This window comes from Trichomycterus rosablanca, chromosome 17 (assembly GCF_030014385.1).
Source record: "Trichomycterus rosablanca isolate fTriRos1 chromosome 17, fTriRos1.hap1, whole genome shotgun sequence".
Classification (NCBI taxonomy): domain Eukaryota; kingdom Metazoa; phylum Chordata; class Actinopteri; order Siluriformes; family Trichomycteridae; genus Trichomycterus; species Trichomycterus rosablanca.
In genome coordinates this window covers 9,181,713-9,208,467 of record NC_086004.1, presented here as the reverse complement: position 1 = coordinate 9,208,467, position 26,755 = coordinate 9,181,713, and the positions used below count along the sequence as shown (strand labels likewise).

The 26,755-nt window shown below is 39.1% G+C and overlaps 1 protein-coding gene across 1 annotated transcript; it reads left to right on the top strand.

The window, feature by feature from the left end:
• The first annotated feature begins 254 nt into the window (after positions 1–254).
• On the top strand, positions 255–21,600 carry tpcn2 (two pore segment channel 2). Its single transcript, XM_063012616.1, has 25 exons — positions 255–481; positions 7,210–7,265; positions 7,427–7,503; positions 7,708–7,885; positions 8,164–8,280; positions 8,480–8,586; positions 8,695–8,767; positions 9,895–9,994; positions 10,455–10,520; positions 10,619–10,683; positions 10,769–10,875; positions 11,902–11,983; positions 12,068–12,154; positions 12,249–12,368; positions 13,434–13,493; positions 13,740–13,868; positions 14,371–14,420; positions 14,541–14,640; positions 16,195–16,266; positions 16,365–16,435; positions 17,059–17,152; positions 17,821–17,903; positions 18,002–18,083; positions 19,144–19,235; positions 19,942–21,600. The coding sequence occupies exons 1-25, from the start codon at positions 340–342 to the stop codon at positions 20,039–20,041; spliced, it is 2,310 nt and encodes a 769-aa protein (XP_062868686.1). The 5' UTR covers positions 255–339; the 3' UTR covers positions 20,042–21,600.
• The last annotated feature ends 5,155 nt before the right edge of the window (positions 21,601–26,755 follow it).

Genomic DNA, 26,755 nt, shown 5'->3' with positions numbered 1-26,755 from the left:
GACAAGTTTTCCCCCCAAAATTAGCTGATGAGAAACTCGGGTCCATTATTAACCAAAAACTGAAAGTAAACATAAAAGCGTATTAACTTTAACACGTGAGACGAGAACATGGGCGGAGCTGCTTAGAAACAGCCTTCTTGTTGTCGTTAGCGGAAAGCCAGTGGTCAAAGCGGTAGGTAGGTAGCGGTGAACTCTTCAGGCAGTCCTGAGGTCTAACAGACACTTAATACTCACTGCCGCACAAACTACACACATGGATCTGTACAGCGTCTGATAGTTCGTCCTAATACATCATATAAGTGAGTTGTTGAGGTTGACCAAAGTTTTAATTAGGACCGAATGGAATCGGAACCGCTGATATCGGACAAAAGTAGGGAGTCGGTGGATTATGGATCTCGACATGATAGTCAATCAGAACCGGATTCACCGAGGACCAGATCACTCTCTAATGTAGCTGAGGACTCAGTGCGTGTTGAGCAAAGTAAGTCTGCTTCTACTCAGTTTACAAGGCTAAAGCTGCAGTATGTAGGTTTATGTGGGGTCAGGAGCACACGTTGGGTCACCTGGGATGTGATCACTCAGGGTTTTACTGTATTGTATTTTTTATTTTCTTTTATCTTTCTCTGCTGATTCACCAAACCCAATAAGTATTTTAAATAAGATAAGGCTAAGCATGCCATCATTGCTCTATTAAATTCATGTACAAGTCATCCCAGGTTCATAAAAAAACAAGATACATGACTTGAACAGAGGTGGCTCAACGGTTAAGGTACTGGACCATAAATACTTAAGCCCCACCAGCACTAAACTGTCGCTGTTGGACCCCTGAGCAAGGTCCTTAACCAACACTCGCAGGGAATGTATCTTGTCTCAGTTAAAAGCCGCTTTGCACAGTACTGTTCTGAAAATGGCTCATGGGATGAGGAGGTTGTGGTGGGGTCACAGAAAATAAAAGCCCTTAAAATAAGGACAAAAAATTGTTCAGAAAAACACAAGTACTACAGGGCTGATTTCCCCAAACCACAGTATCATTCAAACTTGTAGTTCAGCAAGCTAGTCTGCCATGTTTGTATTTGTGACCAGGAAAGATTTAGGCATTGTCAGTGCCTCTTGGAGGCAGGTGCTCATGTTTCGCAGCGGTAAATCTTGCTAGCCCTCTACAGCTGAGATCCGGGGTTGGAATCTCAGCAGTGCTATCAGCTGGTTAGGCATCTACACAGACATGATTAGCTATGTCTGAGGGAATGACCATACAGCTAAGCCATTGGGATGTGCACTTGTCCATGCACTCTCATTGCCAGTCCCAAGCCTAGATGTAAGTCAGAAAGAGGATCCTGTGTAAAAAACTGTGCCAAGTCAGATACACAGACCAGAATGATTCCTGAATATGGGAACAGCTGAAAGGAAAAAAAAAAAAAGACTCATGGAGGAATTTCTATATAATGACTCAAACAAGCCAGTCTTGCTCTGTGTTTTTCCAAATGTTCTAGTCTCAGTTCTAGGATACACATGCTTAGATCACACATCGTGTTCGTATTTTTAAGAACAATTAAATATTAACCACTTCACTTTTAACAATACAGTTTAATAGTTCCATCGTTAATGGTTTAAATAATATAAATGCATTTAAAAAGTTTTTCTTTCATTTTGGATTAGAATGACTTGTTTTACTGACTGCATTAATTAAACAATGACTGTCAGTTATCGGTTCCTATCGGTTAATCAGTACTTTATTATTATCCACAGTTTGCATACAGTACTAGGCTACTGTACCACAAACATACACACACACACACACACACACGCATGCACTGTGTATTCTAACACCTTTCTATCAGAACCAGCATTAACTTCTTCAGCAATCTGAGCTACAGTAGCTCGTCTGTTGGATTGGACCACACGGGCCAGCCTTCGCTCCCCACTTGCTTCAGTGTGCCTTGGTCGCCCATGACCCTGTCGCCGGTTTACCACTGTTCCTTCCTTGGATCACTTTTGATAGATACTGACTAGGGATGCATCAATACCATTTTTTCCCAACCGAGTACAAGTACATGTATTTTTGTACTTGCCGATACCGATACCAATACCTATTTAGAATACCATTTAAAAAAAAAAAAAAACGCATGTGAGAAGTGACGAGAAGTTTAATGATACCACGTCAACATGTAGCGATCAAAGTGTTTGTGCGCTGATGTGATGAAATCAAGGAGGAAAAATAAATCTGAGTGGATTTGGCAACACGAATAAAATGGATTGTTCTGTAGTTAGTTGGAGGTTAATAAATATTTTTGCAATGTTGGTGTTTTGTTGTTATGTTTTGTAGAGAACGATCAGGTCAGAAATACTGTGAGACGTGTGTGTGCCGGTGTATTAAACTATATTATCCCACTGTCCCACCTGTTTACACTCCTCTCCTGCGTTTCCCCTCACACCGTATCCTGCGTTCTCATTGGCTGTTCGACATGTCACTCACTGCCAGTCGCATCAGATACCAGATCAGATATCTGACGTGCTAGAAAACTCAACCCGGTCGGATCGAGTTGTTGGATAGTTCACACTTAGCGATTGAGAGCCGAGTTTTGATCGCCGAGTGAACGCAGAGTTGCTCCCGAGCCGGCAAATCTAGCACCGACCAGTCGCCGAGCGAAAATCAGGGCAAAGATCGTGTAGTGTGAACCAGGCATAACGCAGCAACGTGCACTAGGCACACGGTATCGGATGTTTAGTATCGGAGCCTCGTTTGCGAGTACGAGTACAAGTTAATGAGCGCGGTATCGGGCAAATACCCGATACCAGTATCGGTACTCATGCATCTCTAATACTGACCACTGCATACCAGGAACACCCCACAAGAGCTGCAGTTTTGGAGATGCTCTGATCCAGTCATCTAACCGTCACAATTTGGCCCTTGTCAAACTAAATCCTTACGCTTGCCCATTTAACACATCAACTTTGAGGATAAAATGTTTACTTGCTGCCTAATATATCCCACCCACTAACAGGTGCCGTGATGAAGAGATAATCAGTGTTATTCACTTCACCTGTCAGTGGTCATAATGTTATGCCTGGTCGGTGTACATTGTAGTTTTATGTGTTAATTGTGAGTTTTCTGCTGGGTGAAAATATACAAAGGTTATTTGTTTAGTGATATAGAGTTCTTTAATGTCATGTTAGTCTGTGGCATGGCCTTCTAGTTCCCTGTTGGTAATTATGATTCAATACAGTTGGTGACTTCTCTATGCTCATATTAATACGGGTATGGACTGAACCTAGAAGGAACCTTAGAAAGTACATGAAATTGTGGGTTTTTGCCAAAGGTCTGGAAAAAAAAAATCCAAACTATCCCAAAAAACAGTTCTGCCATGATGGCCATAAATGACATTGTGTCTACCAAGCAGTGGAGGATCTAACAAATCCTCCATATCCTTATTCATGTCACTAAAGTGTTTCTAGGGAGTAAATCATCCTCCTGTGTCATAAGACACCATGGCTTTACTGAGACAATTTCCCCCCGAAATGATGGTGAGAGGTGCTTGCTTCTGCATTTCGCAGGTACTTTCTGAGGTTAACTGACATTCTTACTTAAGACGTTGAATATGCATGGTGAAAAACAGGTACCAGTATATGTTGCATTGAGAAATGTCCAGTAAACCCCTCTTCTACACACAAGTATTTCATCAGCACTAACACACTCAGTAAGCCATGTGTAGCATGCGGTCTGTCTGTTAAAACCACCAGTAAACTTATAAGTATGCAGACTTGATGACCTTGCTTTGACACTGGTGACAGCTTTATTAAACCAGTAAGAGTGGGAGAGAGTATTGAAGCGTCCACGTAAGGTGACTTAGTGGTGTCTCCAAACAGAATTAGTGCCGGATCCCAGTCAAAATTAGCACTTGGCTGTTATGAACCTTGTAGCAGCGACACTGAGACTCTGGTCGTGCATTTTGAACATTCAGACTAGGTCACACCACGCAGAGGTACATTTGTGTTCTTGCAGGGGGAGCCACACTCGCTTAGGTAAGTTGTTTTGACAGTTTTCATTGCATGCGTCAAAGTAACTTTTCTAGCGGAGGGCTTGTTACTTGTGGTTTTTTAAGCCCACTGCACTTGCAATTTGACCTTTTCTTGGCTCACATTCAACTCAAGATAAGATACAAATAATGGTGGGCTTGATTTTGATGTTATGATCTGTAATGAAGTGTGAAGCAAAGACTCAGGAACAGTACTGGATTTAATTACCATGCAATTTTAGTTGCCTGTAGGCAAAAAGCTTATAAAGGCGAAAACTGGGTTGAATTAAAAATGTTCTATTAAAAGAATACATAATATTTTCTTACAAACAGCTGCAGTGATCCATAAAACAACAATAGAACATTTACTGTGACATTTAAAAACAGATCTGTGGCTTCCTCTAGCACTGGTCATTTTAAAAAATGGTTTGCTTTTAAAGAATTGTTAATCTTTGTAGAAACGTTTGCCAGAGCTGTATAACTTTAGTTTTTTGCAACCTGGAAGGTTTATTCATTAAATCACTAGTCATTTATTAGTCATAAAAACCACCTCCTTGTTTCTACACTCACTGTCCCATTTTATCAGCTCCACTTACCATATAGGAGCACTTTGTAGTTCTACAATTACTGACTGTAGTCCGTCTGTTTCTCTTGCTTTGTTATCCCCCTTTCATGCTGTTCTTCGATGGTCAGGAATCTCCCAGGACCACCAGAGTAGGTATTATTTGGGTGGTGGGTCATTCTCAGCACTGCAGTGACACTGACATGGTGGTGGTATGTTAGTGTGTGTTGTGCTGGTATGAGTGGATAAGACACAGTAGCGCTGATTGAGTTTTTAAACACCTCACTGTCACTGCTGGACAGAATAGTCCACCAACCAAAAATAACCAGCCAACAGCTCCTTGTGTGCAGCGTCCTGTGACCACTGATGAAGGTCTAGAAGATGACCAACTCAAACAGCAGCAATAGATGATTTTACATCTACAAGGTGGACCAACTAGGTAGGAGTGTCTAATAGAGTGGACAGTGAGTGGACACGGTATTTAAAAACTCAATTTCTGGTTATAACACAGACATTAGACAGTGTTTAAACGTAGAAAAGAGAAAAATAAGTGAACAGAACGATTCACAAAGAGAGCCATAAAGGATTTATTATTATTACAGTGCATAAGGCCTCATGTCTCAGAAGTGAAAATGTTACTGTGACTTTATATGTTGCGTAACAGACAGAACAGCTGATTGTGCAATGACCTAATGATTCAGCCTGGCTGAGCTACTCTTATACTGTAAAGTGACGTAAAAACATTCCATCATTAATCCATCATTAGACTCTTAAATCATGTTCAGTAACACTCGGGCGTGTTCATGTGTAATGAAATACTGCGTTTGCTAGGGCTGCAATAAATATTTGGATTTGGATCTTGTTGGAAACCCCATTTCAAGAAGAAAAGGGATTAAAATAGAGTGACTGCTGTTGTGATGTTAAGCCATTTCTCACAAGGTTTCAAAGTAAAGAACACATGAATTCAAAAAGGGGTGTCCCAATACCTTTGTCCATATATGATACATGTTTTCTAAGGGCAGGGAAGTTTCAGTGTGTAGTTATCAGAGATTTCCCTGTTTTTGAGTGTATGTCTATGAGTAAATATTTTGTTTTTTTGATAGGTTATTGTCCTCCATACATTAAAATCCTTTCATTTCTAGCATCTACCTTTTAGTCACACTTTTTGTCAGTGTGTTAAACTCAGTTTCAGTTTCAATCAGGTTTGGTGCCTTTTGTCTGAGTAGTTAAGGGTTGAGATGTCATGACTCATATGGCCAAAAGTATGTGGACACCTGATCATAAGCCTCTTTGACATGCTATTGCAAAACCATATACAGTACTTTAATATAGAGTAATCCTATTCCCTGTTATGACTTCAACAGCTTTCCTTTTTCTGGGAAGGCTTTATATAAGACTTTATATTGAGTCTGTGGAAGGTTGTGCCCCATTCAGTCAAAAAAGCATTTGTAAGGGGAGGTACTGGTGTTGGCTAAGAAGAACTAGTTTGCAACTGAGCTTGCAGTTCAAACTGAAAGTTTTAATGGTGGTGAGGTCAGGAAAGTGCAGGCCACTAGAGTTTCTTTACACCACACTTATTTAACCATACCTTCAAGGACCTTGCTTTGTGCACACGGCTACATTCATGCTGGAACAGCATCAAGCCTGTGTTAGGAGGGGCGTCAACAAACATTTTGGCTACGTAGTGTATGATTTTACCATCAGTATGATTGTTACAGAATGACTAAGTCTTTAGTTACAGAATATGATACAGAATTATTAAAGCCTGTCAAATTGAGTAAATGCATGATGTAACTGACATTAGATCTCTTTCAACTAATTTAGCTACACAGTGTGTGTGGAAATGTTCTTTTTATGAGAGTTATAGATAGGAATTGGCTGATTTCTTGCAAAATTTGGGGTCAGTATTTCTTTATCATTAGCTGGCATAAAGTGTAAGTTGTGCCTTTCTCATCCACAGACCGCTCAAATATGAAAGATTGGAGGTGGAATTCTTACAACTTCTTACAATGTCTGCATTATACTACTACTACTACTTACTTACTACCTCTTGGTGATATTAAAAATAGCCGGACGGCACATTTCTTAGATGCTAGTCCAATTTATTAGTGCTGTGTCATATTACCAAAATACAAATGCATTTCTGAGATACTAGATCTCAGATTGTCAAAGCTTTATTTTTTAAATGTTTTTAAATATCACAGGTTTGTGTGAAGCACTCTGAATTGGCATTGTATAAAAGGTGCTATACAAATAAACTTGCCGAGTGAAATGTTAACGTCATGGTTTATCAAAACAACAGAAACACACATGATCAGAATTGCCTTAATAAAACATTGGCAGGAAAATCGGTAGTAGGCTATTGTAATTTAGCTGAAAACCCCTTTACTTGACACATATTGGTATTTCTAAAAGTGAAATAAAAAAAAAAACTATTAGTCTAGCTGAGTTTTGTAACCAGCCTGTATTAATAAGTGACTTTTGGGTTTAATTGTGCAATATTGATGTTTCTATGACTTGTAAGAAAACTGAAACTAGATTTTGTTTGTGGAAGCTATTTGTGGTATCAATTCTGTTTTTAAATTGTTCCTTAATGTTTTTTCTTATGAATTTTGCTTGTTTTTTCTCGATAAGGTGATGAAGACTTGTATATCCAGCAAGCAGTTGTATTCATTGAGGATGCCATCCAGGTAATTACATATATGTTACTGAGTTTCAAATGGTTTCATCATGTTGAAACCCAACTTTAGGTCATACAGACTAGTGCTTCAAATATATTATGTGTTATATATTCATCTATTTATACATATATATTATTTTTCGTGTCATTGTATTGTATTTTGCTTTTCAGTATCGGTCCATTAACCACAAGGTGGATTCCCAGTCTTTGCGCCTTTACCGATGGTACTACTCCAGGATATGTCAGTGGTAAGCAAGCAAAAGAGAGTGCAGGTACCTCGACCAGACAGATCAGCAGAGGTTGCAGTTAATAAATACATACATAAGGAATACAGTTATTTATGTTTTTTTTTTTTTTTTTGACAGAATGTGTATCATGACCTTAATAAAGATTTTTAATCAGTGATTATTGTAAAACTTAAAAGAATGTATTTGTGTGTGTGTGTGATTAAGGGGTCTTGGCTTTGCCATCGGTGTAGTGCTGGCTTTGGCCTTCATAGAGAAACCTTCCTCTATCACCTACACATCAGACCTTCGCTTCAGGCCTAAACCCTGGGAGGCACCATGTGGCATGACCGAGGCTATAGAGTTGGTGTGCCTCTGCATATTCATCACAGATGTTGTTGTCAAGGTACAGTTGCAAAATAATTAATGATGATTACAGTTCAAAAATAACATTTGGTAGCAGAGTACTCTTTTACAGTGGTAATATTGGTGTTGCATAACCTTTTTCCAACTGCAATTGAAATAGTTCCCAAAAAATGTGTTGTATTTCCTTTAGTAACATTACAGGGTTATATTTTGTATGAGGATTCATTGATTGTGACAGATGTGCATGATTCTGTGGCACTGTACATGTATTTAGCATCACTTAGCGGTTACGTTTTGGATGTATTTTTGTATTTATAGGGTTATCTGATTGGATGGGAGGAGTTCCAGATGAATAAATGGCTGATTTGCTATGTGGTGGTAATAGCAGCGTCAGTGATCGACTGCATGATATCTGTTGCGATGCTCTGTAATGAGGTGCGTTCATCAGATTTTCATTTTTTGTTTCATTTCATGTTTATGCCACTGCTTTATCCTGTTTTTTTTTTGGTTGCTTCCTTTCTGAAGTTCCTTTCCTCTAAATGCATGTTTAACACTCAGGTGTATTGGAGTAGGACATTGTAACTTCATGCAGCTCTACTAATGTCGTTTTTTTTTTTTTCGTTTCAACTTGCAGACCATTCGAGTCAGAAGATTGATTCGGCCGTTTTTCCTTTTGCAAAACTCTTCTTTGATGAAGAAGACTCTGAAATGTATAAAGAGAACTCTTCCAGAGATTGCAAGGTAAGAACATTACTTCCCAAAACTCAACTGAGTCAAAATACCGTTGCTGAAAACAAATAACAAGACCAGCCTGAAATTTACTTTCGTTTTCATGCTTTCTTTTTATAGTGTGATCCTGCTGCTGGCGCTCCACCTGTGCTTATTTACCATGATTGGTATGCTGATCTTCCCCAAATCTGAGGTAAGGACAAATAATCAGGCCTTCCAGAGCATTTTCCATTCCAGTACTCCCTGAAAGCATTAAACCTTTTCGTGTACACCCCTTCACCATGCTTTGCTAAGTGGGCATGGTCAGGATTGAAATCTGAAAATTCATTCCACTTTGACAAATGTCATAAATGCGTCCGAATGCTACGGGTACACAAAACTGTATGGGGCTACATGGTCGCTCGGTGGGTAGCATTGTCGCCTCACAGCAAGAAGGTCCTGGGTTCGATTCCCTGTGTGAAGTTTGCATGTTCTCCCCTGTCTGCGTGGTTTTCCTCCAGGTGCTCTGGTTTCCTCCACAGTCGAAACACATGAAGTCAGGTTAATTGTAGATACAAAATTGTCCTGTGTTTGACATCAAAGACTTGAATTGGTGATTCTTGTGTAACCAATGACATAAAACATGACGTTAAAATCCTAATAAATAAATAACACAAAACTGTACACATTCAGATTTTCAAACTGCCTGCTTCTTGCATGCAATTAATAAAATTACAGTGATTTTTATTTATTTATGAAATAGGCTGTAGAACTTACATTTAAAATACATTCTGAATGTCGTGCCATATGGACTAGTTTGGGGGTTTTAAGTTTAAAGACACTTGTATTTGAAGCACTGTTTGTTTGTACTGCTTCCCCACAAACCAAACCTGGACGAGTGAAAAAAATCTCTGGTCAGAGACGGGGATACTGTGCTGCTACACGGGTAACTTTTAACACTCAATTTGTGTACATCTATTATGCAGTGTTAGAGTGATTACAGACATATGTCAGAAAAACTTGCTTATCCCAACAGTTCATTTCAATGTTTCATACTGCTGTTTCATTACTGCCATTTTCGTATTATTGTCCTCAGAATTTCTCTTTGCTTGTAGTCTCGGCTTTTGTTTACACATGAATTCAACTGGCTGATTTACCTGGAAATTATACTAGATCTTGATTCCAACCCCTTAATTGCTGGTTAATGTCCAGGTAAATGTACACATAAGAAAGATGCTTTAGCTTGAAGGATTGAATTTGCAGTGTTTTTTTTTTTTTTTTAAACAATACTATGTCCACAAATATATTGTATTTTTATATGGGTTCATCTTTTGTTAAAAGGACAAAGATAAGAATGGAGAATGGGAGGCCTACTTCACAAACCTGCCTACAGCCTTGTCCTCTCTGCTAGTGTTGCTGACAACTGCAAACAATCCAGACGGTAATTTGAATTACATGTCGAATATTAGAAATGCATTTACTGGATGTCATGTGAATATGAATTTATTTAAAGTAACAACCCCCCCCTCCACTCCCACCCCCCCTCCACACACACACACACACTTTTGACTTTTTTAAATTACAGCTTGGCACTTCTCTAGATGTTTGATCTGATTGAACTTGACCCAGTTTGCCTCTGACCTTTGTGCCACCAACAAGACAAACCCTGTATGTGACCTAGTCAGTAGTGAAGCACTGACATGGTGTAGAGAAACTGATTCTTACTGCACTCACTGCACCCAAGCTCCTACTGAAGATGAAGAATTGATGAAGGATTCACAACTAACATATTTCACACCCAGTGTGCTAAATCAGAAATGAATAAATAACAAAAATAACAGAAGTGAATAATCCCTGGTGATGTACCACTTCTAACCTATTTTCTTTTACTTTGTCATCAGTGATGGTACCAGCGTACTCTGTGAATCGAGCTTATTCGATATTTTTCATACTTTTCAGCGTATGTGGTAAGTTTTATGATACCTATGTAATATTACATAACTAAGATTTCATTTAGTGTTTATTGAAAATGGAAGGGAAAGATACTAATGCCTCTTTTCATTAGGAACTTACATCTTGATGAATTTACTTACTGCTATTATTTACAACCAGTTTCGGGGCTATCTGCTGGTGAGGAACTAATTTCACTTTTTTCATGAGTATATTTTCATGGACCTTAAAAATAAAATGTTCCTCTTTCTTGGCTTTTTTGTAGATGTCAGTGCAGGCCTCCATACTAAGGAGACGTTTGGGTATCTGGGCTGCATTTGAGGTGCTGTGCTGCCAGGGTTTAGATCACAGCAATTTTTCTGATGATCATGTGTAAGTTCCACCTTTCTCTATGTAAAGTTTGTATGTAAACTTCTTAACATACTACATATACTTATTACATTTACTACTTTAAAAATTTAAATAAGAACATGTCATCAGCATGTGCAATTATTATGTTTAAATGATAGAACACTATAAATTGGAAGTTTTACTACCTTTACATTGTGCTGCCAACCTCTGGCTTCTGCACAACATTAATGATGGTTAGGAAGGACCACAGACTAGCACACACCACCTGGAACATATATGAAACCCTCAGTCTCTCCTCTGCACTAGCCAGTGGGAGACTCTAGTCTTAACGGAATGAGATACACGCTACACCCTAAGTATTTCATACTTCTCAACAAGGTTATACACGGCCCGTTGTACCTTCGAAGACTCAAACCTGGGTCTTGGCTGTGTATCTAGACTGCTGTATCTGGGCGGCATGGTGTTTCTGTCACCTCACAGCAAGAAGGTCCTGGGTTCAACTCCCAGGTGGAGCGAATCAGACACACCACAACCTTGTCCACATACTGCGGTGGTAGAACTAGACAATCAATGACTGAATGGCCTCTAGTGACATCTTGTGGTTATCTGTCAATACTACAACCGGTATACAATTCTATCCCCTTTGAACATATTCAAAACAACGGGTCTTACATACAAGAAAATATCAATGTAATTTAATAAAATAAATACTTATTTATTTAATAATTATTAAGTGCACTATATGCAGCCAGTCCTCCAAATGATTGAGTTTCAGCATGGCGACATGGTGGTTCTGTTGCCTTACAGCAAGAAGGTCCTGGGTTCAATTCCCAGGTGGAGCGTGGAGTTTGCGTGTTCTCTTTGTGTCAAGCAAGGATGGGCAAAAATTCAACTTGCAAAATTGTAACAAACCATTAAAAAGTCATATTAATAGGAAACGTGATGGAACACAGTGGTAAACATTCCTCTGTCCCAACTTTTTTGAGTGTGTTGCAGTCATCAACAATGTAAGTTGTCAACTCACATGTCCACATGTCCTGTTTTTAGAGAAAGGGTACGTGTGGACATGGTGCTGCAGGTCATGAGAAAAGTGCAGATGAAATCATACTATAAAGAAAATGTCATCAAGGTGAGCACAGTTGTTTGCTAAGAAATTGCTAAAGCCTCCAGTCTTTTCTTTAGCTGTAGTTAAACTGAACATCTCGTACCTCAGGCTGCTCAGCGGTTCTCAGATGGCTTTATTACTGGCGAGGAATTTCAGAAGCTGTTTGACGAACTTGATAAGGAGTATATTAAAGAGGTTTGGATCTGTTCTGGACATGTTATGGAAACATACAGCCACAGTTGGTCAAATAAGCTTACAGAAATTAATAGATGTGTTCTTTGTCCACCAGCACCCACCAATGCCTGGATATAGCTCCCTCTTTCTACAGCGGGTCCAGAAGATGGGCAGTCATTACTACCTCACTGTGGTTGGAAATGTGGTAGCTCTGGCCAACGTGATATGCATTTGTGTGAGTAGCGGTTTTGTGTTTACAGTAAAATTGAATGAATGAAAACAGTGGGTCCGGGGGTCGGGTACTGAAGGTACTGAATTGCTAATCAGCTACACCTCAGTGTGTGGATTGTATCCTGTCTCAGTTCTAAGTTGGTATGGATCAAAACATCTGTAATGTCTGTAATTTGAACAAATAAACATCTGGTCAAATGTGACCTCTGAAAAACCGGAATGATTTTATAATGGACTCTAGTGCAGTGGGTACTGCTATTGTCTTAGCAAGAAGGGTCTGGGTTTAATTCCCCGGCTGGGTGACCAGAGTTTTTTCTTTGTGGAGTTTGCATGTTCTTTCTGTGTCTGTGGGTTTCTACTGGGTGCTTAGATTTCTGGGTCCTTAGAAGTCCAATGCAGTCAGGGCAATTGGAGCTACTAAAAATTGCCCTAAGTGTGTGTGCGTGTGTGTGCGTGCGTCTGCCCGTCTGCCCTGTGATGGACTGGCGACCTGTCCGGGGTGCTTCCTGTGTTTCATCCAGTGAATCGGACACACCACAACCTTGTCCAGATACTGTGACGGTAGAACTAGACAATTAATGACTGAATGGCCTCTAGTGACATCTTGTGGTTATCGGTCAATACTACAACCGGTATACAATTCTATCCCCTTTCAACATATTCAAAACGACGCATCTAACAGACAAAATATAGATTTAATTTATTAAAATAAATACTTATTTATTTAATAAATACTAAGTGCACTATTTGGCAGACACACTTCCAAATGATTGAGTTTCAGTGTTTTTTAACGTTTTAAGGTATATCAAAGTAATGACAGTTTGGGTATGACCCTTTTCTGCTCCAGTATAATTGTGGACCTTGGTTTTCATATATAGAGAATATGGAATGGCAGGAATTTACAGTTGCCTTCAAACCCCTGACCACAATTCAACCCAAACTAAATTGGAACATTAATTGTGAGCCAGATCTTCTCTTCCAGCACTTTTTTTTTTTACTACATAGGCACAAATTCCTATGTATTGATGAGGAAGGATAGTTCTTTTATGACTTGTTATGTTAACTGCAGACCATATTGGTGATGGACTCAGACAAGACTGCATCTGAGAGGGATGGCTGCTACATGGAGGTAAGTGTATTTGACATAATAGATTGATCTACCTCAGTTTTATGCTTTGTCTTGAGAGAATAAAAATCACTATCGGTACATTCAGTGTTTTGCATATTTTCAAACGACCAGTATATGTGACCTTGTGTTTATGTGGAATAATTTTCCTGGTGGGCCTGTGGATTGTGAGAGATTATGTGAAAGGAGGTTTAATTTTGCTTTACTGTTTATTTTCACATAGTTGATTATTCTGTTTATTTTTTCCAGGTGATCAATTGGCTTTTCATTCTCTACTACCTAATAGAGATGGTTCTGAAGGTTGCTGCCTTTGGTTGGAGAGGTTACGTCTCTTACAAAAACAACATCTTTGATGGCTTCTTCACAGTCCTTCTGCTGGTAGGAATTGTTTTGCAATTTATTTCAGTCATTAAGTCATTTCTAATTCCTGATAGTGAATTCACAACCATTTCCAATCTGATAATGGAGAGCCAGATCACCACACTGTGACCTTTTCGTTGGGTACAGTAGCAGGTTATGTGAAAAGACCTTCCCTTCCACAAACATTTGTGTGGATGCTCTGCCAGGTCGATGGCTCTCTTGATATTCAGACTCATGAGTTCAAACACTCTGCAGTGGTGTGCTAGCACATTAGATCGCTGTGCGGCCAGAGTTACAAGGAATTTTTTTAAATGAGTATTTTAGTGACCATTTAAGCGGAAGAAATTTTGCAGGAATTTTTCCATAATGTCCAAATAAAAAATGAGAGGAAGTTCAACTTAAACTAAAATTCAATCTAACTTACTTAAAGTTTAATTTAAACATCTTTAGTTTTGCTAATAACTAGTTGGATCGATCGCAGAACTAAAATAAAAATCATAAATTTTTCTTTTTTTAATAGGTTCTGCAGATTTTAATTTTAATCACATACTGGATTCCATGTCAGAAAACGTAAGTCTATGGTTTATACTTACACAAAATGTAAATGACTAATAATAACAATGACAGCTTCAAATAACTCTGAACACTTGTTATTGTTTATTTTGAAATGATGAATATTGTTCTTCTCAGGACGCCGACTCAGCGGGGACCCATGCCTTTATGGGAGATGGTGCGACTGGTGAACATGCTGATTGTTTTTCGCTTCCTTAGGATCATTCCAGAAATCAAGGTCAGGACCAAAAAAAAAACCCAACTTGAGTTTAATTTTATTATTCTTTTTTAAATGAGCACTTTTCTAAAAGTCCTTAAAAAGGTTTGTGAGTAGAAAATACATTTCTAATTGTAAATAAATTAAAAGAGTGAATTTTCTGTTATTGATAAGTACTGTAAGTACAGTATACACCTTACATTTGCACAGGTTTTCTCCTGATACTCCAAATAATGCCATTCTGAGAATTGGCTGCTCTAAATTGGTGAATAGGTGACTTGTGACAAATTTCATGGTTTGTGTGTAATTTTTTTCCTCCTATGGTTCACTATTAATTCTGAGCTAGTATTAGTAGGGTGTTATCTTAGCAGGTTTGTTTAAACCCCAGTCTTAATATGCAACATTAAATGTTGCATATTATTATGTGCTTTTTCACTTTTCCCAGCTATTATTCAGTTGTCCAGGTAAAACATTTCATTTGATGGTGGGCAGTTGTATATAAAAATAATTTATTTATGTTTGTGTGTGTTTTTGGGCATAGTTACTTTTGTCAGAGTGTGATATAATGCATTTATCAGATCCCACCGGTGTAAAACTTGACATATTTAATCAATTGAGATTATTCCTGGACTCTGGAACGACTCACTGGCACGGTTTGAGCCCTCATTGCCATATGAATTTGCCAAATAGTGATCGGTACTCAACTGTGCACCTGGGCATTATAGCTGCTCATATACACGTCCAGACAAACAGAATAAAGATGGAAGTATGACCAACACTGAACAGGATTTAACGCTGTTCTCTATTGGTTTCTACATGGAGTTTTGGCACCATCTGGTGGTGAACTTTGTATATTGTCAACTTTAATTCATCAGCCTTTTACAATCTGCTACCACCCAGACGAGTATGGGTTCAACTTTTTAGCCGGTCTTTCAAGTCTTATACCTTGTCAGAGAGTTTTTTTTTTGTTGTAAGGCAAGTTTATTTGTATAGCACCTTTCATACACAGTGGCAATTCAAAGTGCTTTACATAAGGAAAAAAAAATTAATTAAAAGCATTAAAACATTCCTGAGATCTAAAACCTCAGAAAGACTTCTTGCAAACATTTAGTTACAATTAAGAACATGAAATTCAAACAAGAGAGATAAAAAAAAAATTAAGGACATGAAAAATTAAAAGAAATTATTGTAAAGTATAACCTACAATTTAGGGAATATGAAATTAAAACAAGAGATAAAAAATTAAGAACATGAAAACTAAAAGAAAATATAGCAAAATATACACTACAATTTAGAAGAGCATGAAAAACTAAAAGAAATATGGTAAAATGAGGGTAATGGCCAAAAATTCAGTGATTTATAGACCAGTAGCAGCACTTTAAATTCTATTCTGTAACTAACTGGAAGCCAGTGTAGAGATTTTAGAACTGGAGTGATGTGCTCAGTTCTCTTCTTCTTCGTTCTCTTCGTCTTAGTTAAAACTCTAGTTGCAGGTAGTGGAAGCTCAGTGGTTAAGGTACTGGACTGGTCATATATAATGTTTGTTATGTATTTTTTTTTATTCCCTCTCTGTAGTTGATGGCATTAGTGGCTAGCACTCTTGTGGACCTTGTGAAAAATCTGCGGGCTTTTGCTGGGGTTTTGGTGGTGAGTGCACTCTGTCAATATAATCAGATTTCAGTGTCAGCAGTGATGTTTTTATGTTCCAGTTTTCATGTGTTTTTTCCTTCTGCTCCCTGTTTTAGGTAGTGTACTATGTGTATGCTGTTATTGGGATCTGGCTGTTCCGTGGTGTTATATATCCTCCAACCCAAAGGTACAATGTAGTATGAAATACTAAATATTACATTTTGGAAAGGCAGAAATATGGAGTGTGATGCATGGACTTTGAAGTCATCAAGGGTGCTAGACCTTATGTGGAAAACTGGGAATATCTCGAGCGGCCACTCAACTCTTTATTGCTTACGTTTACATTTTCATCATTTAGAAGATGCTTTTATTCTGGCATTTGAGGATTAAGGACCTTTGAGGGTTAAGGAGCCCAACAGTGGCAACTTGGCAATGGTGGGGCTTAAACCAGAAACCTTCTGATTACTAGTCCATTGCTGTAACTGCTGAGCTACCACTGCTCATTTCTTATCATATTCAACACACAAGTAGCGCCCTCTTGAGGGTATGGCACCCTGTTGAGGGAATTGCTGCCAGGCATAGCATTTTCTGTATGTGATGTGGCTCTCTGTAAGAATGCACTGCTGGCTGGTGAAAAGAAGCCAAACATTTTAAAGCATTGATTATATGCAGAGTATACACTTTATGCAGAAAGCTGTTATTTCAGGTGTTGCTTTCCTGATAAAGATCTTAATCTTTTTACATATGGTGTAAAAGTTCTCAACATTACTGTATGCATTAAGTCTGTGCTCATTTCCATGTGCTGTCCAGTTCAAGTTCTGACAACAGTACATCTAATGTCACCATGGAGTGTGGATCTTTTGAACAACTAAACTACTGGCCCAACAACTTTGATGACTTTGCTGTAAGTAGAATGCTTTTATATGTCATATATACATATACAGACATATAGTACAACGAAATTTTTTCTTTGCATATGCCTGCTTGTTTGGAAGCTGGGGTCAGAGTGCAGGGTCAGCCATCGTACGGCACCCCTGAAGCCGAGAGGTTTAAGGGCCTTGCTCAAGGACCCAACAGTGGCTGCACTGTTTCAGATAGCCCAAAGCTCTACCCACTAGGCTACCAGCTCTACATGCGATCCAAATGATTCATTGTCGATTACTTGCAGAACTGAACTTTTTTTTTAAATTTCTGGACTGTGTCCAAACACAACCAGTTTGATTCTCTTGTAAATTATGTCAGATTAGAATTCCTGTCTGGTTCTTTATAGAGTCCCTGTATTGTGGGCTCAGAATGTTGACTTTGTGTACACTTTGTGTTGTGGATTTGATTTTGTGTGGATATAAATGCCCATATATTGTCAGTCAATGTAGCCAGAGTTTACTCAATTCCCATTTTTTTACTTATGCTGGACACTCAAGAAGCTACTTGTTGTTAAATGCCCTGCATTAAATCTATGTTGACTGTGCATTGTGTGAGAATTGGACATCCCTCTATATTACTTATTATTAAACATATTTGTATACACAATAAGGTTATTAGCACTTATTAAAAGCTTCGTTCCTCTTTCAGTCATCTCTTGTGCTGCTCTATAATGTAATGGTGGTGAATAACTGGCAGGTCTTCATGGATGCTTTCACTAGATACACCTCAGAGTAAGTACCAAGCTCTAGAATCGTTATCATTTTGGCTTCAGCATCCCCTAAATCTGTTTCTGCACAACTTGTATAACTGTAACCCTGCTTGTGTTCAGGTGGTCGAAAGTTTACTTTGTGTCCTGGTGGCTCACCTCTTCTGTCATGTGGGTCAACCTGTTTGTGGCACTTATTCTGGAGGTAAGACAATAAAGGATGATATGAACTTTATTCAGGGTGTCTGTGCATCCTTCTAAGGTCTTGATTTAAATGTCATATTAATATCGATGTGGGCATTTGCATACTGACATGATTGGCTAACTCTAAGGAAGGGGGTGGTGTTACTGCCCTGTACCCTGCGTTTCCTGAAAAAAATAGATCCACCACCACCCTGACCAGAATAAAGCGGTCCTAAAACATGCATGAGCATGGAATAAAATGATTGTCTGTACTTTTTGTTTTTTTTCTGCAATTTCCTTCGGGATCAATAAAGTGTTATCTTATCTTATTTATCTTATCTTTTAGCATGGGATGCTCAGGAAGCTCATATTTAGATATACCTACTTTTGGCCATCATGTCTGTGTAGGTGCCCGGCCAGCCGATAATATCTTGCTAAATAACCCGCTGTGCCAGCGAGTGCCACATGGTTAATTTGGAAAAGCCGTCGAAATACCTTGACACTTGTGACCACATTCATTAATGCTAAACAAAGAAGCATAAGTGAAGAAGCATCAGTATGTGAATTTAATTTTTTAAAGAAACAACTGGAAGTTAGCAGCTGTGTAAACTCAATAAAATAAAAATAAATGCTAAATAAATAATAAGACATAAAAATAGGAACTAGGTCTTTTTATTCTATTAATACAGTTTAGCACTGCTGTGGATTCCATTTATAAAACTTCCGTTTGACATCCTGAACGAAAGCCCAAAGTACAACAGTGAAAGACAAAGACTACATATGCCCTGTACATTAAAAGAAACTCTCACACAAGATAACAGAAATAATCCTCATGTTCCTTAATAATATAAGACTATCAACTTATATATGATACAAGGTGATTAAAACTAGCATAAGACACAGATTTATGAATATCATTAATGTGACAACATGGCGTTATAAAAACAAACAAACAATAAAACATCTGTTTGTTAGATAAGTCTGTAATATGCTTTTTGAAAGCCTACATGTCTTTGTATTATGGACAGTATTTATGGATATACTGAGTAATAATTCATTGCATAATATGTTTTATGCTCTAGAACTTTACCTACAAATGGGATAAAAGTTATGCTCTGAGTGTGTCCGACGTGGAAAGAACACGCCAAGAGGCCACTGTACAGCACATGTTCCGGTGAGTTCCTGGGATGTGAGGTCTGCTTAGTGCTTATGCTTTAGTTTTAGCGTGTTTACTGGAAAAGATTTGGGTAATGACTGACATTTCCTTTCCTGTGGAAATGCTGAATCCTGTCTGGTTTAAATCTCAGCTGTGCTATCAGATGGCTGTGTGTCTACCCTGACATGATTGGCTATGTATGGGGGGTGGCTGAAACCCTGCAATGAATTGGCACCCTGTCCAGGGTTTCCCTGCCTTGTGCCCAGGGTTTCCCGGTTAAACCGTACCCATCGTGACTCTGACCAGGATAAAGAGATGATGAAAATGAAATGAAGTTAAATATGCTTTACCTTTTTCACAGACATGCGCTTTCATCAGTTCACTCACCTGCTGTCAGCAGCCATCTTTAATTTAAAAGATAGAGGAAAAATCTCCCATCCTCTGTCACTAAGGCCTGACCTAATTAACGACTGGGCTGTGCTGTGTATTGTAGCTTCTATTCGTTCTATAATTTAATTAATGAGTGTAATTTAATTACTGTCATGTATTGTGGCACTTTTCTTTATAAATTTGTGAAATCTGTGATTTTTGTAAAACAAGGTTCCGTGAAATTGAGCACATATTTCCGTGAATGTATTAGGGCCCTATCTATCACATACTGTTTAACATATAACACATTCTGTGAAAAAACACCTTTAACCAGCGTGCACCGCTTCCTCCCCAGTGCGCACATCCAAGAGCCATCGATGGAGGACGTACTGAACCAACTACAGCATCATCGTCATCTCCACCTGCTCTCCAGCTCTCGGTCTCATTTACAATGACTATGCTTGGACTGTTGCGGTTAAGGACTACTACCGTCAGGCATGTTTCACAGTCTAAAGACACTGCCATTTGCTGCTGGGTTTTAAGGTGTCTTGTTTTTTTTTTTTGCTGCACATTTGCCAGCACTTTTTAAAAAGCAATGTCAAAGTCATATTTTCATTTTTTACTACTATTTATTTGTCTAGTTTTTATTACAGAGCCATTTAAGCCATCTTATTAGTCTAGTGCCAGATCAGGTTTCAGGTTTGTTTTTAACAGAATCCTTTAACTTAATATTGTTTGCCAAATGACTAAAAGTCTTTAGCCATGCTTGGTCGAGAAGCTCAAGCTAAACACAGGCTTTTCAGAGCCTTCATGTTTTTATAAGGGAATTACACTGTAAGATATCCTGTTATTTATCACTTTACTCTCTCCACACTCTTTCGGTTCTACCTCTCACTTAGTCAAGCCAAATACTGCTGGCATCAAACTGCCAGATCACAGACAGACAGCACGTCACGATGCCCGACCGCTGTTACTGAAACTATTCAGTCTTCCATGCTGAGTTCTTGTTCGGATTTTAATACCACTCAGCCACTGGTGATTTAGTTGGGATGCCTGTTTATTATTATATTTTCACAATTATGGTTTATTAGATACACCGACATTGAGTGAGAATGTATATAATAGTATAGAATTATGAACTTGCTATCTGTCTTGCTATGCAAACACAGAAACACTGTGGGAAGGTTTTTTTGGGGTGGTGGACTGTTTTCAGCTGTAGCACTGACATGGTAGTGATACGGCATTATGTGTTACGCTGATGCAAGTCTATCCAGCAAAGCAGATTTACTGTTTGTTGTTGTTGCTGTTTTTTTTTTATTATTAGACACTTTAGTTAGGAATTATAGAGCTTACAAACCAAACATTAAAGCAAGCATGTACTAAGCGTTAAATAAATTAACATTTACATTTTATTATGGCTTCACTTTTTTTTTTTTTTTCAAGGAAATAGCTTTAAATCATAAGCATGGTTATATTACTGAAGGAAAAGTAAAGTTTTCCAGAACACATTAATTTAAATTGGCTGTTTTTGATTATAGAGACGTATAGAGGTGTAAAGTTTGCTGTAACTTCTCTTAGGTTCCAGAAACTCCTGTCAAGTTACAAAACGAGCTGTTTGATACCATGTCCAAAATGAGCTGAAAGCAAGCTATAAAATCTGTTTTTTTGTGGCTTTTGCATGATTTTTGGTCATGAATACTGTCTACTACCATGTTTGGGGAAAATGTATGCCATATTATAAACACAAACATGCACACACAAACACCTGATGTCAATTATAACATTTGCAGGTGTGTGTTACTAAAGCAATAAGCCACGAGAGACCGTAAAATATAATAAAATACAACGATGTTCAATTTATAAATGTTTTTATTTACAAAAACACTTACAAAAAGCATTCTTCCACGAAATCAGGTAGTCCGTTAACAGTGTTGCTATGCAACATGAGGGCGAACATAACATTCACTTTTTCTTTTCAGTGGCGTATTAATATGGAATGATGTGAGGTGGTCATAGGTGTGCGTATATCGGGGATTTTACAACGGCTTCGAACGTGGCTCAGCCAATCAGATTTTAGGACCGCAACTATCCGTATTATAATGATGTTTTGGGACTTGTAATTACTTTTAGAACACAGAATAGCATCATGAATTCAAATATTAAATTACTTACTTATTTAGCCTCAAACCTGGTTCTTTGCGCCAGTAGTTAAAATTTGTGTGATCTGATTTTATGTTTGTGCTCAAATTCCTATTCAATGCACATGTATCAATGCATGTGGTTTTTATGGGAGTTTTTTTGCATATTTACCATGTCATCAAAGTTTGAGCTTTTCCACAATTTGGGATAGTCATTCTCTAGCTCTTTATTACTGTTGCTGTCTTATCTCTGGAGGCTTTTGGCTTAATGTCGGTGGTTGGTGGATTGTTGGTAAACCTTCAGTGACACTGACGTGTTAAAACTATCAGCAACACTGCTGAGCCTGATACAATCCTGATAGAACCACACTCCTGTCACGCCACTACCATGTCAGGGTCACAGGGTCACTGCTCTTCTGAGAAGGCTTTATCAGCCAGATGATAGTAGCTCTGCAAGCTTCAGTCTGTTTTTTTGTAATTGGTGAACAGAGAATAGCACCAGGTAGGCCACACTGAGCAGCTGTCAACGTGCAGTCAGCTACAGTAGGTCTAACTGATAAAACCCCTGTGTAATTACAATCATTGGCGATTATTTAATACACTAGCACAGCGATCCCCAACCTTTATGGACTACAGACCGGTTTTATATAAGATATAATTCCACGGACCGGCGGAGGCGGAAGGATTTAAAATAATACCAATACTACTCACAAATGATGGAAAATCAGTGGAAACTCTGAGCTTTTTTTGCTGCCACGAAATACCCCCACCTAGAAGTGATAGGAAACAATAACACTCAAAGTGTGTTGGAAATTGAAGCAGTGTTTTCATTGCTTTTGTAGCATCTCTAATTATTTATTATTTCTGTTCAGCCCGGTAATAAATGAAGCACAAACCGGGACCTGTCCGAGGTCTGGTGGTTGGGGATCACTGCACTAGCAGTTAGCTTTTATTTTGCTTCTCAGACCTTAAAGAATGCAGTAAATGAGCAAATCCACAAATATTCTCAAATGGCAAATTTATAAAGACACTCTGATGCTCTGGGGAAATGTTTTAGTAAATACAAATTTACAGAATTGCTGTACACACCGATCAGCCATAACATTAAAACCACCTCCTTGTTTCTACACTCACTGTCTACACTCAAGGTATAGAAGCACTTTGTAGTTCTACAATTACTGACTGTAGTCCATCTGTTTCTCTTCATGCTTTGTTAGCCCCCTTTCATGCTGTTCTTCGAAAGTCAGGACTCTCCCAGGACCACTACAGAGCAGGTATTATTTGGGTGGTGGATCATTCAGAGCACCGCAGTGACCCTCACATGGTGTTTTGTGTGTTAGTGTGTGTTGTTCATTGTATTTTAGTTTAACCTTGGTTTATAATCAGGACTGAACGTCAGTATTACTGCAGTTGCTCAAAACAGTAAACAAAATACATTGCTTAAGCCTTTTGAATGCTACTTTCAAACTGGTTTTGGTGGTAAACACTTCTACAGGTCCTTCTCAAAAAATTAGCATATTGTGATAAAGTTCATTATTTTCCATAATGTAATGATAAAAATTAAACTTTCATATATTTTAGATTCATTGCACACCAACTGAAATATTTCAGGTCTTTTATTGTTTTAATACTGATGATTTTGGCATACAGCTCATGAAAACCCAAAATTCCTATCTCAAAAAATTAGCATATCATGAAAAGGTTCTCTAAACGAGCTATTAACCTAATCATCTAAATCAACGAATTAACTCTAAACACCTGCAAAAGATTCCTGAGGCTTTTAAAAACTCCCAGCCTGGTTCATTACTCAAAACTGCAATCATGGGTAAGACTGCCGACCTGACTGCTGTCCAGAAGGCCATCATTGACACCCTCAAGCAAGAGGGTAAGACACAGAAAGAAATTTCTGAACGAATAGGCTGTTCCCAGAGTGCTGTATCAAGGCACCTCAGTGGGAAGTCTGTGGGAAGGAAAAAGTGTGGCAGAAAACGCTGCACGACGAGAAGAGGTGACCGGACCCTGAGGAAGATTGTGGAGAAGGGCCGATTCCAGACCTTGGGGGACCTGCGGAAGCAGTGGACTGAGTCTGGAGTAGAAACATCCAGAGCCACCGTGCACAGGCGTGTGCAGGAAATGGGCTACAGGTGCCGCATTCCCCAGGTCAAGCCACTTTTGAACCAGAAACAGCAGCACTGGACTGTTGCTCAGTGGTCCAAAGTACTGTTTTCGGATGAAAGCAAATTTTGCATGTCATTCGGAAATCAAGGTGCCAGAGTCTGGAGGAAGACTGGGGAGAAGAAAATGCCAAAATGCCTGAAGTCCAGTGTCAAGTACCCACAGTCAGTGATGGTCTGGGGTGCCATGTCAGCTGCTGGTGTTGGTCCACTGTGTTTTATCAAGGGCAGGGTCAATGCAGCTAGCTATCAGGAGATTTTGGAGCACTTCATGCTTCCATCTGCTGAAAAGCTTTATGGAGATGAAGATTTCATTTTTCAGCACGACCTGGCACCTGCTCACAGTGCCAAAACCACTGGTGAATGGTTTACTGACCATGGTATTACTGTGCTCAATTGGCCTGCCAACTCTCCTGACCTGAACCCCATAGAGAATCTGTGGGATATTGTGAAGAGAAAGTTGAGAGACACAAGACCCAACACTCTGGATGAGCTTAAGGCCGCTATCGAAGCATCCTGGGCCTCCATAACACCTCAGCAGTGCCACAGGCTGATTGCCTCCATGCCACGCCGCATTGAAGCAGTCATTTCTGCAAAAGGATTCCCGACCAAGTATTGAGTGCATAACTGAACATAATTATTTGAAGGTTGACTTTTTTTGTATTAAAAACACTTTTCTTTTATTGGTCGGATGAAATATGCTAATTTTTTGAGATAGGAATTTTGGGTTTTCATGAGCTGTATGCCAAAATCATCAGTATTAAAACAATAAAAGACCTGAAATATTTCAGTTGGTGTGCAATGAATCTAAAATATATGAAAGTTTAATTTTTATCATTACATTATGGAAAATAATGAACTTTATCACAATATGCTAATTTTTTGAGAAGGACCTGTATATACAGTGTATCACAAAAGTGAGTACACCCCTCACATTTCTGCAAATATTTCATTATATCTTTTCGTGGGACAACACTATAGACATGAAACTTGGATATAACTTAGAGTAGTCAGTGTACAACTTGTATAGCAGTGTAGATTTACTGTCTTCTGAAAATAACTCAACACACAGCCATTAATGTCTAAATGGCTGGCAACATAAGTGAGTACACCCCACAGTGAACATGTCCAAATTGTGCCCAAAGTGTCAATATTTTGTGTGACCACCATTATTATCCAGCACTGCCTTAACCCTCCTGGGCATGGAATTCACCAGAGCTGCACAGGTTGCTACTGGAATCCTCTTCCACTCCTCCATGATGACATCACGGAGCTGGTGGATGTTAGACACCTTGAACTCCTCCACCTTCCACTTGAGGATGCGCCACAGGTGCTCAATTGGGTTTAGTCCATCACCTTTACCTTCAGCTTCCTCAGCAAGGCAGTTGTCATCTTGGAGGTTGTGTTTGGGGTCGTTATCGTGTTGGAAAACTGCCATGAGGCCCAGTTTTCGAAGGGAGGGGATCATGCTCTGTTTCAGAATGTCACAGTACATGTTGAAATTCATGTTTTCCTCAATGAACTGCAGCTCCCCAGTGCCGGCAGCACTCATGCAGCCCAAGACCATGATGCTACCACCACCATGCTTGACTGTAGGCAAGATACAGTTGTCTTGGTACTTCTCACCAGGGCGCCGCCACACATGCTGGACACCATCTGAGCCAAACAAGTTTATCTTGGTCTCGTCAGACCACAGGGCATTCCAGTAATCCATGTTCTTGGACTGCTTGTCTTCAGCAAACTGTTTGCTGGCTTTCTTGTGCGTCAGCTTCCTTCTGGGATGACGACCATGCAGACCGAGTTGATGCAGTGTGCGGCGTATGGTCTGAGCACTGACAGGCTGACCTCCCACGTCTTCAACCTCTGCAGCAATGCTGGCAGCACTCATGTGTCTATTTTTTAAAGCCAACCTCTGGATATGACGCCGAACACATGGACTCAACTTCTTTGGTCGACCCTGGCGAAGCCTGTTCCGAGTGGAACCTGTCCTGGAAAACCGCTGTATGACCTTGGCCACCATGCTGTAGCTCAGTTTCAGGGTGTTAGCAATCTTCTTATAGCCCAGGCCATCTTTGTGGAGAGCAACAATTCTATTTCTCACATCCTCAGAGAGTTCTTTGCCATGAGGTGCCATGTTGAATATCCAGTGGCCAGTATGAGAGAATTGTACCCAAAACACCAAATTTACCAGCCCTGCTCCCCATTTACACCTGGGACCTTGACACATGACACCAGGGAGGGACAACGACACATTTGGGCACAATTTGGACATGTTCACTGTGGGGTGTACTCACTTATGTTGCCAGCTATTTAGACATTAATGGCTGTGTGTTGAGTTATTTTCAGAAGACAGTAAATCTACACTGCTATACAAGCTGTACACTGACTACTCTAAGTTATATCCAAGTTTCATGTCTATAGTGTTGTCCCATGAAAAGATATAATGAAATATTTGCAGAAATTTGAGGGGTGTACTCACTTTTGTGATACACTGTATGTCTGAAATTATTAACAAAAATATCCCAATAATGAGCAAATCTAGCAATAAAGCTAAACAACGGCCCTATCGTACAGATTATTTTCAGCGATGTACTAGGCATTAAGTTTATAAAAAGGGAGACTATACAGCCTGATGCAGAGGTTTAGATCTAGATATGATTTTCCTGCAAACGTTAATACACAATTTCAATGTATTTGCTCATTTACGATTTCAAAAACAACAGTATATAATTCCACACTTCATGTCGATTTCAGCAAGTAATCAGTATTTGTGCATTGATATTTGCAAGAGTTTGCTTCCCATAGAGAATGTGCCCAGTTTCCACCATTTGGCCCTTGAACAAGGCCCCTAACCCTC

Bases quoted from the DNA above. Each gene is read 5' to 3' on its own strand.
- tpcn2 (XM_063012616.1), top strand. From the start codon at position 340: ATGGAATCGGAACCGCTGATATCGGACAAAAGTAGGGAGTCGGTGGAT. The intron at 10,684-10,768 runs GTGAGGAACTAA...GCTTTTTTGTAG, and splicing joins AGTTTCGGGGCTATCTGCTG to ATGTCAGTGCAGGCCTCCAT. The intron at 13,869-14,370 runs GTAGGAATTGTT...TTTTTTTAATAG, and splicing joins TCTTCACAGTCCTTCTGCTG to GTTCTGCAGATTTTAATTTT.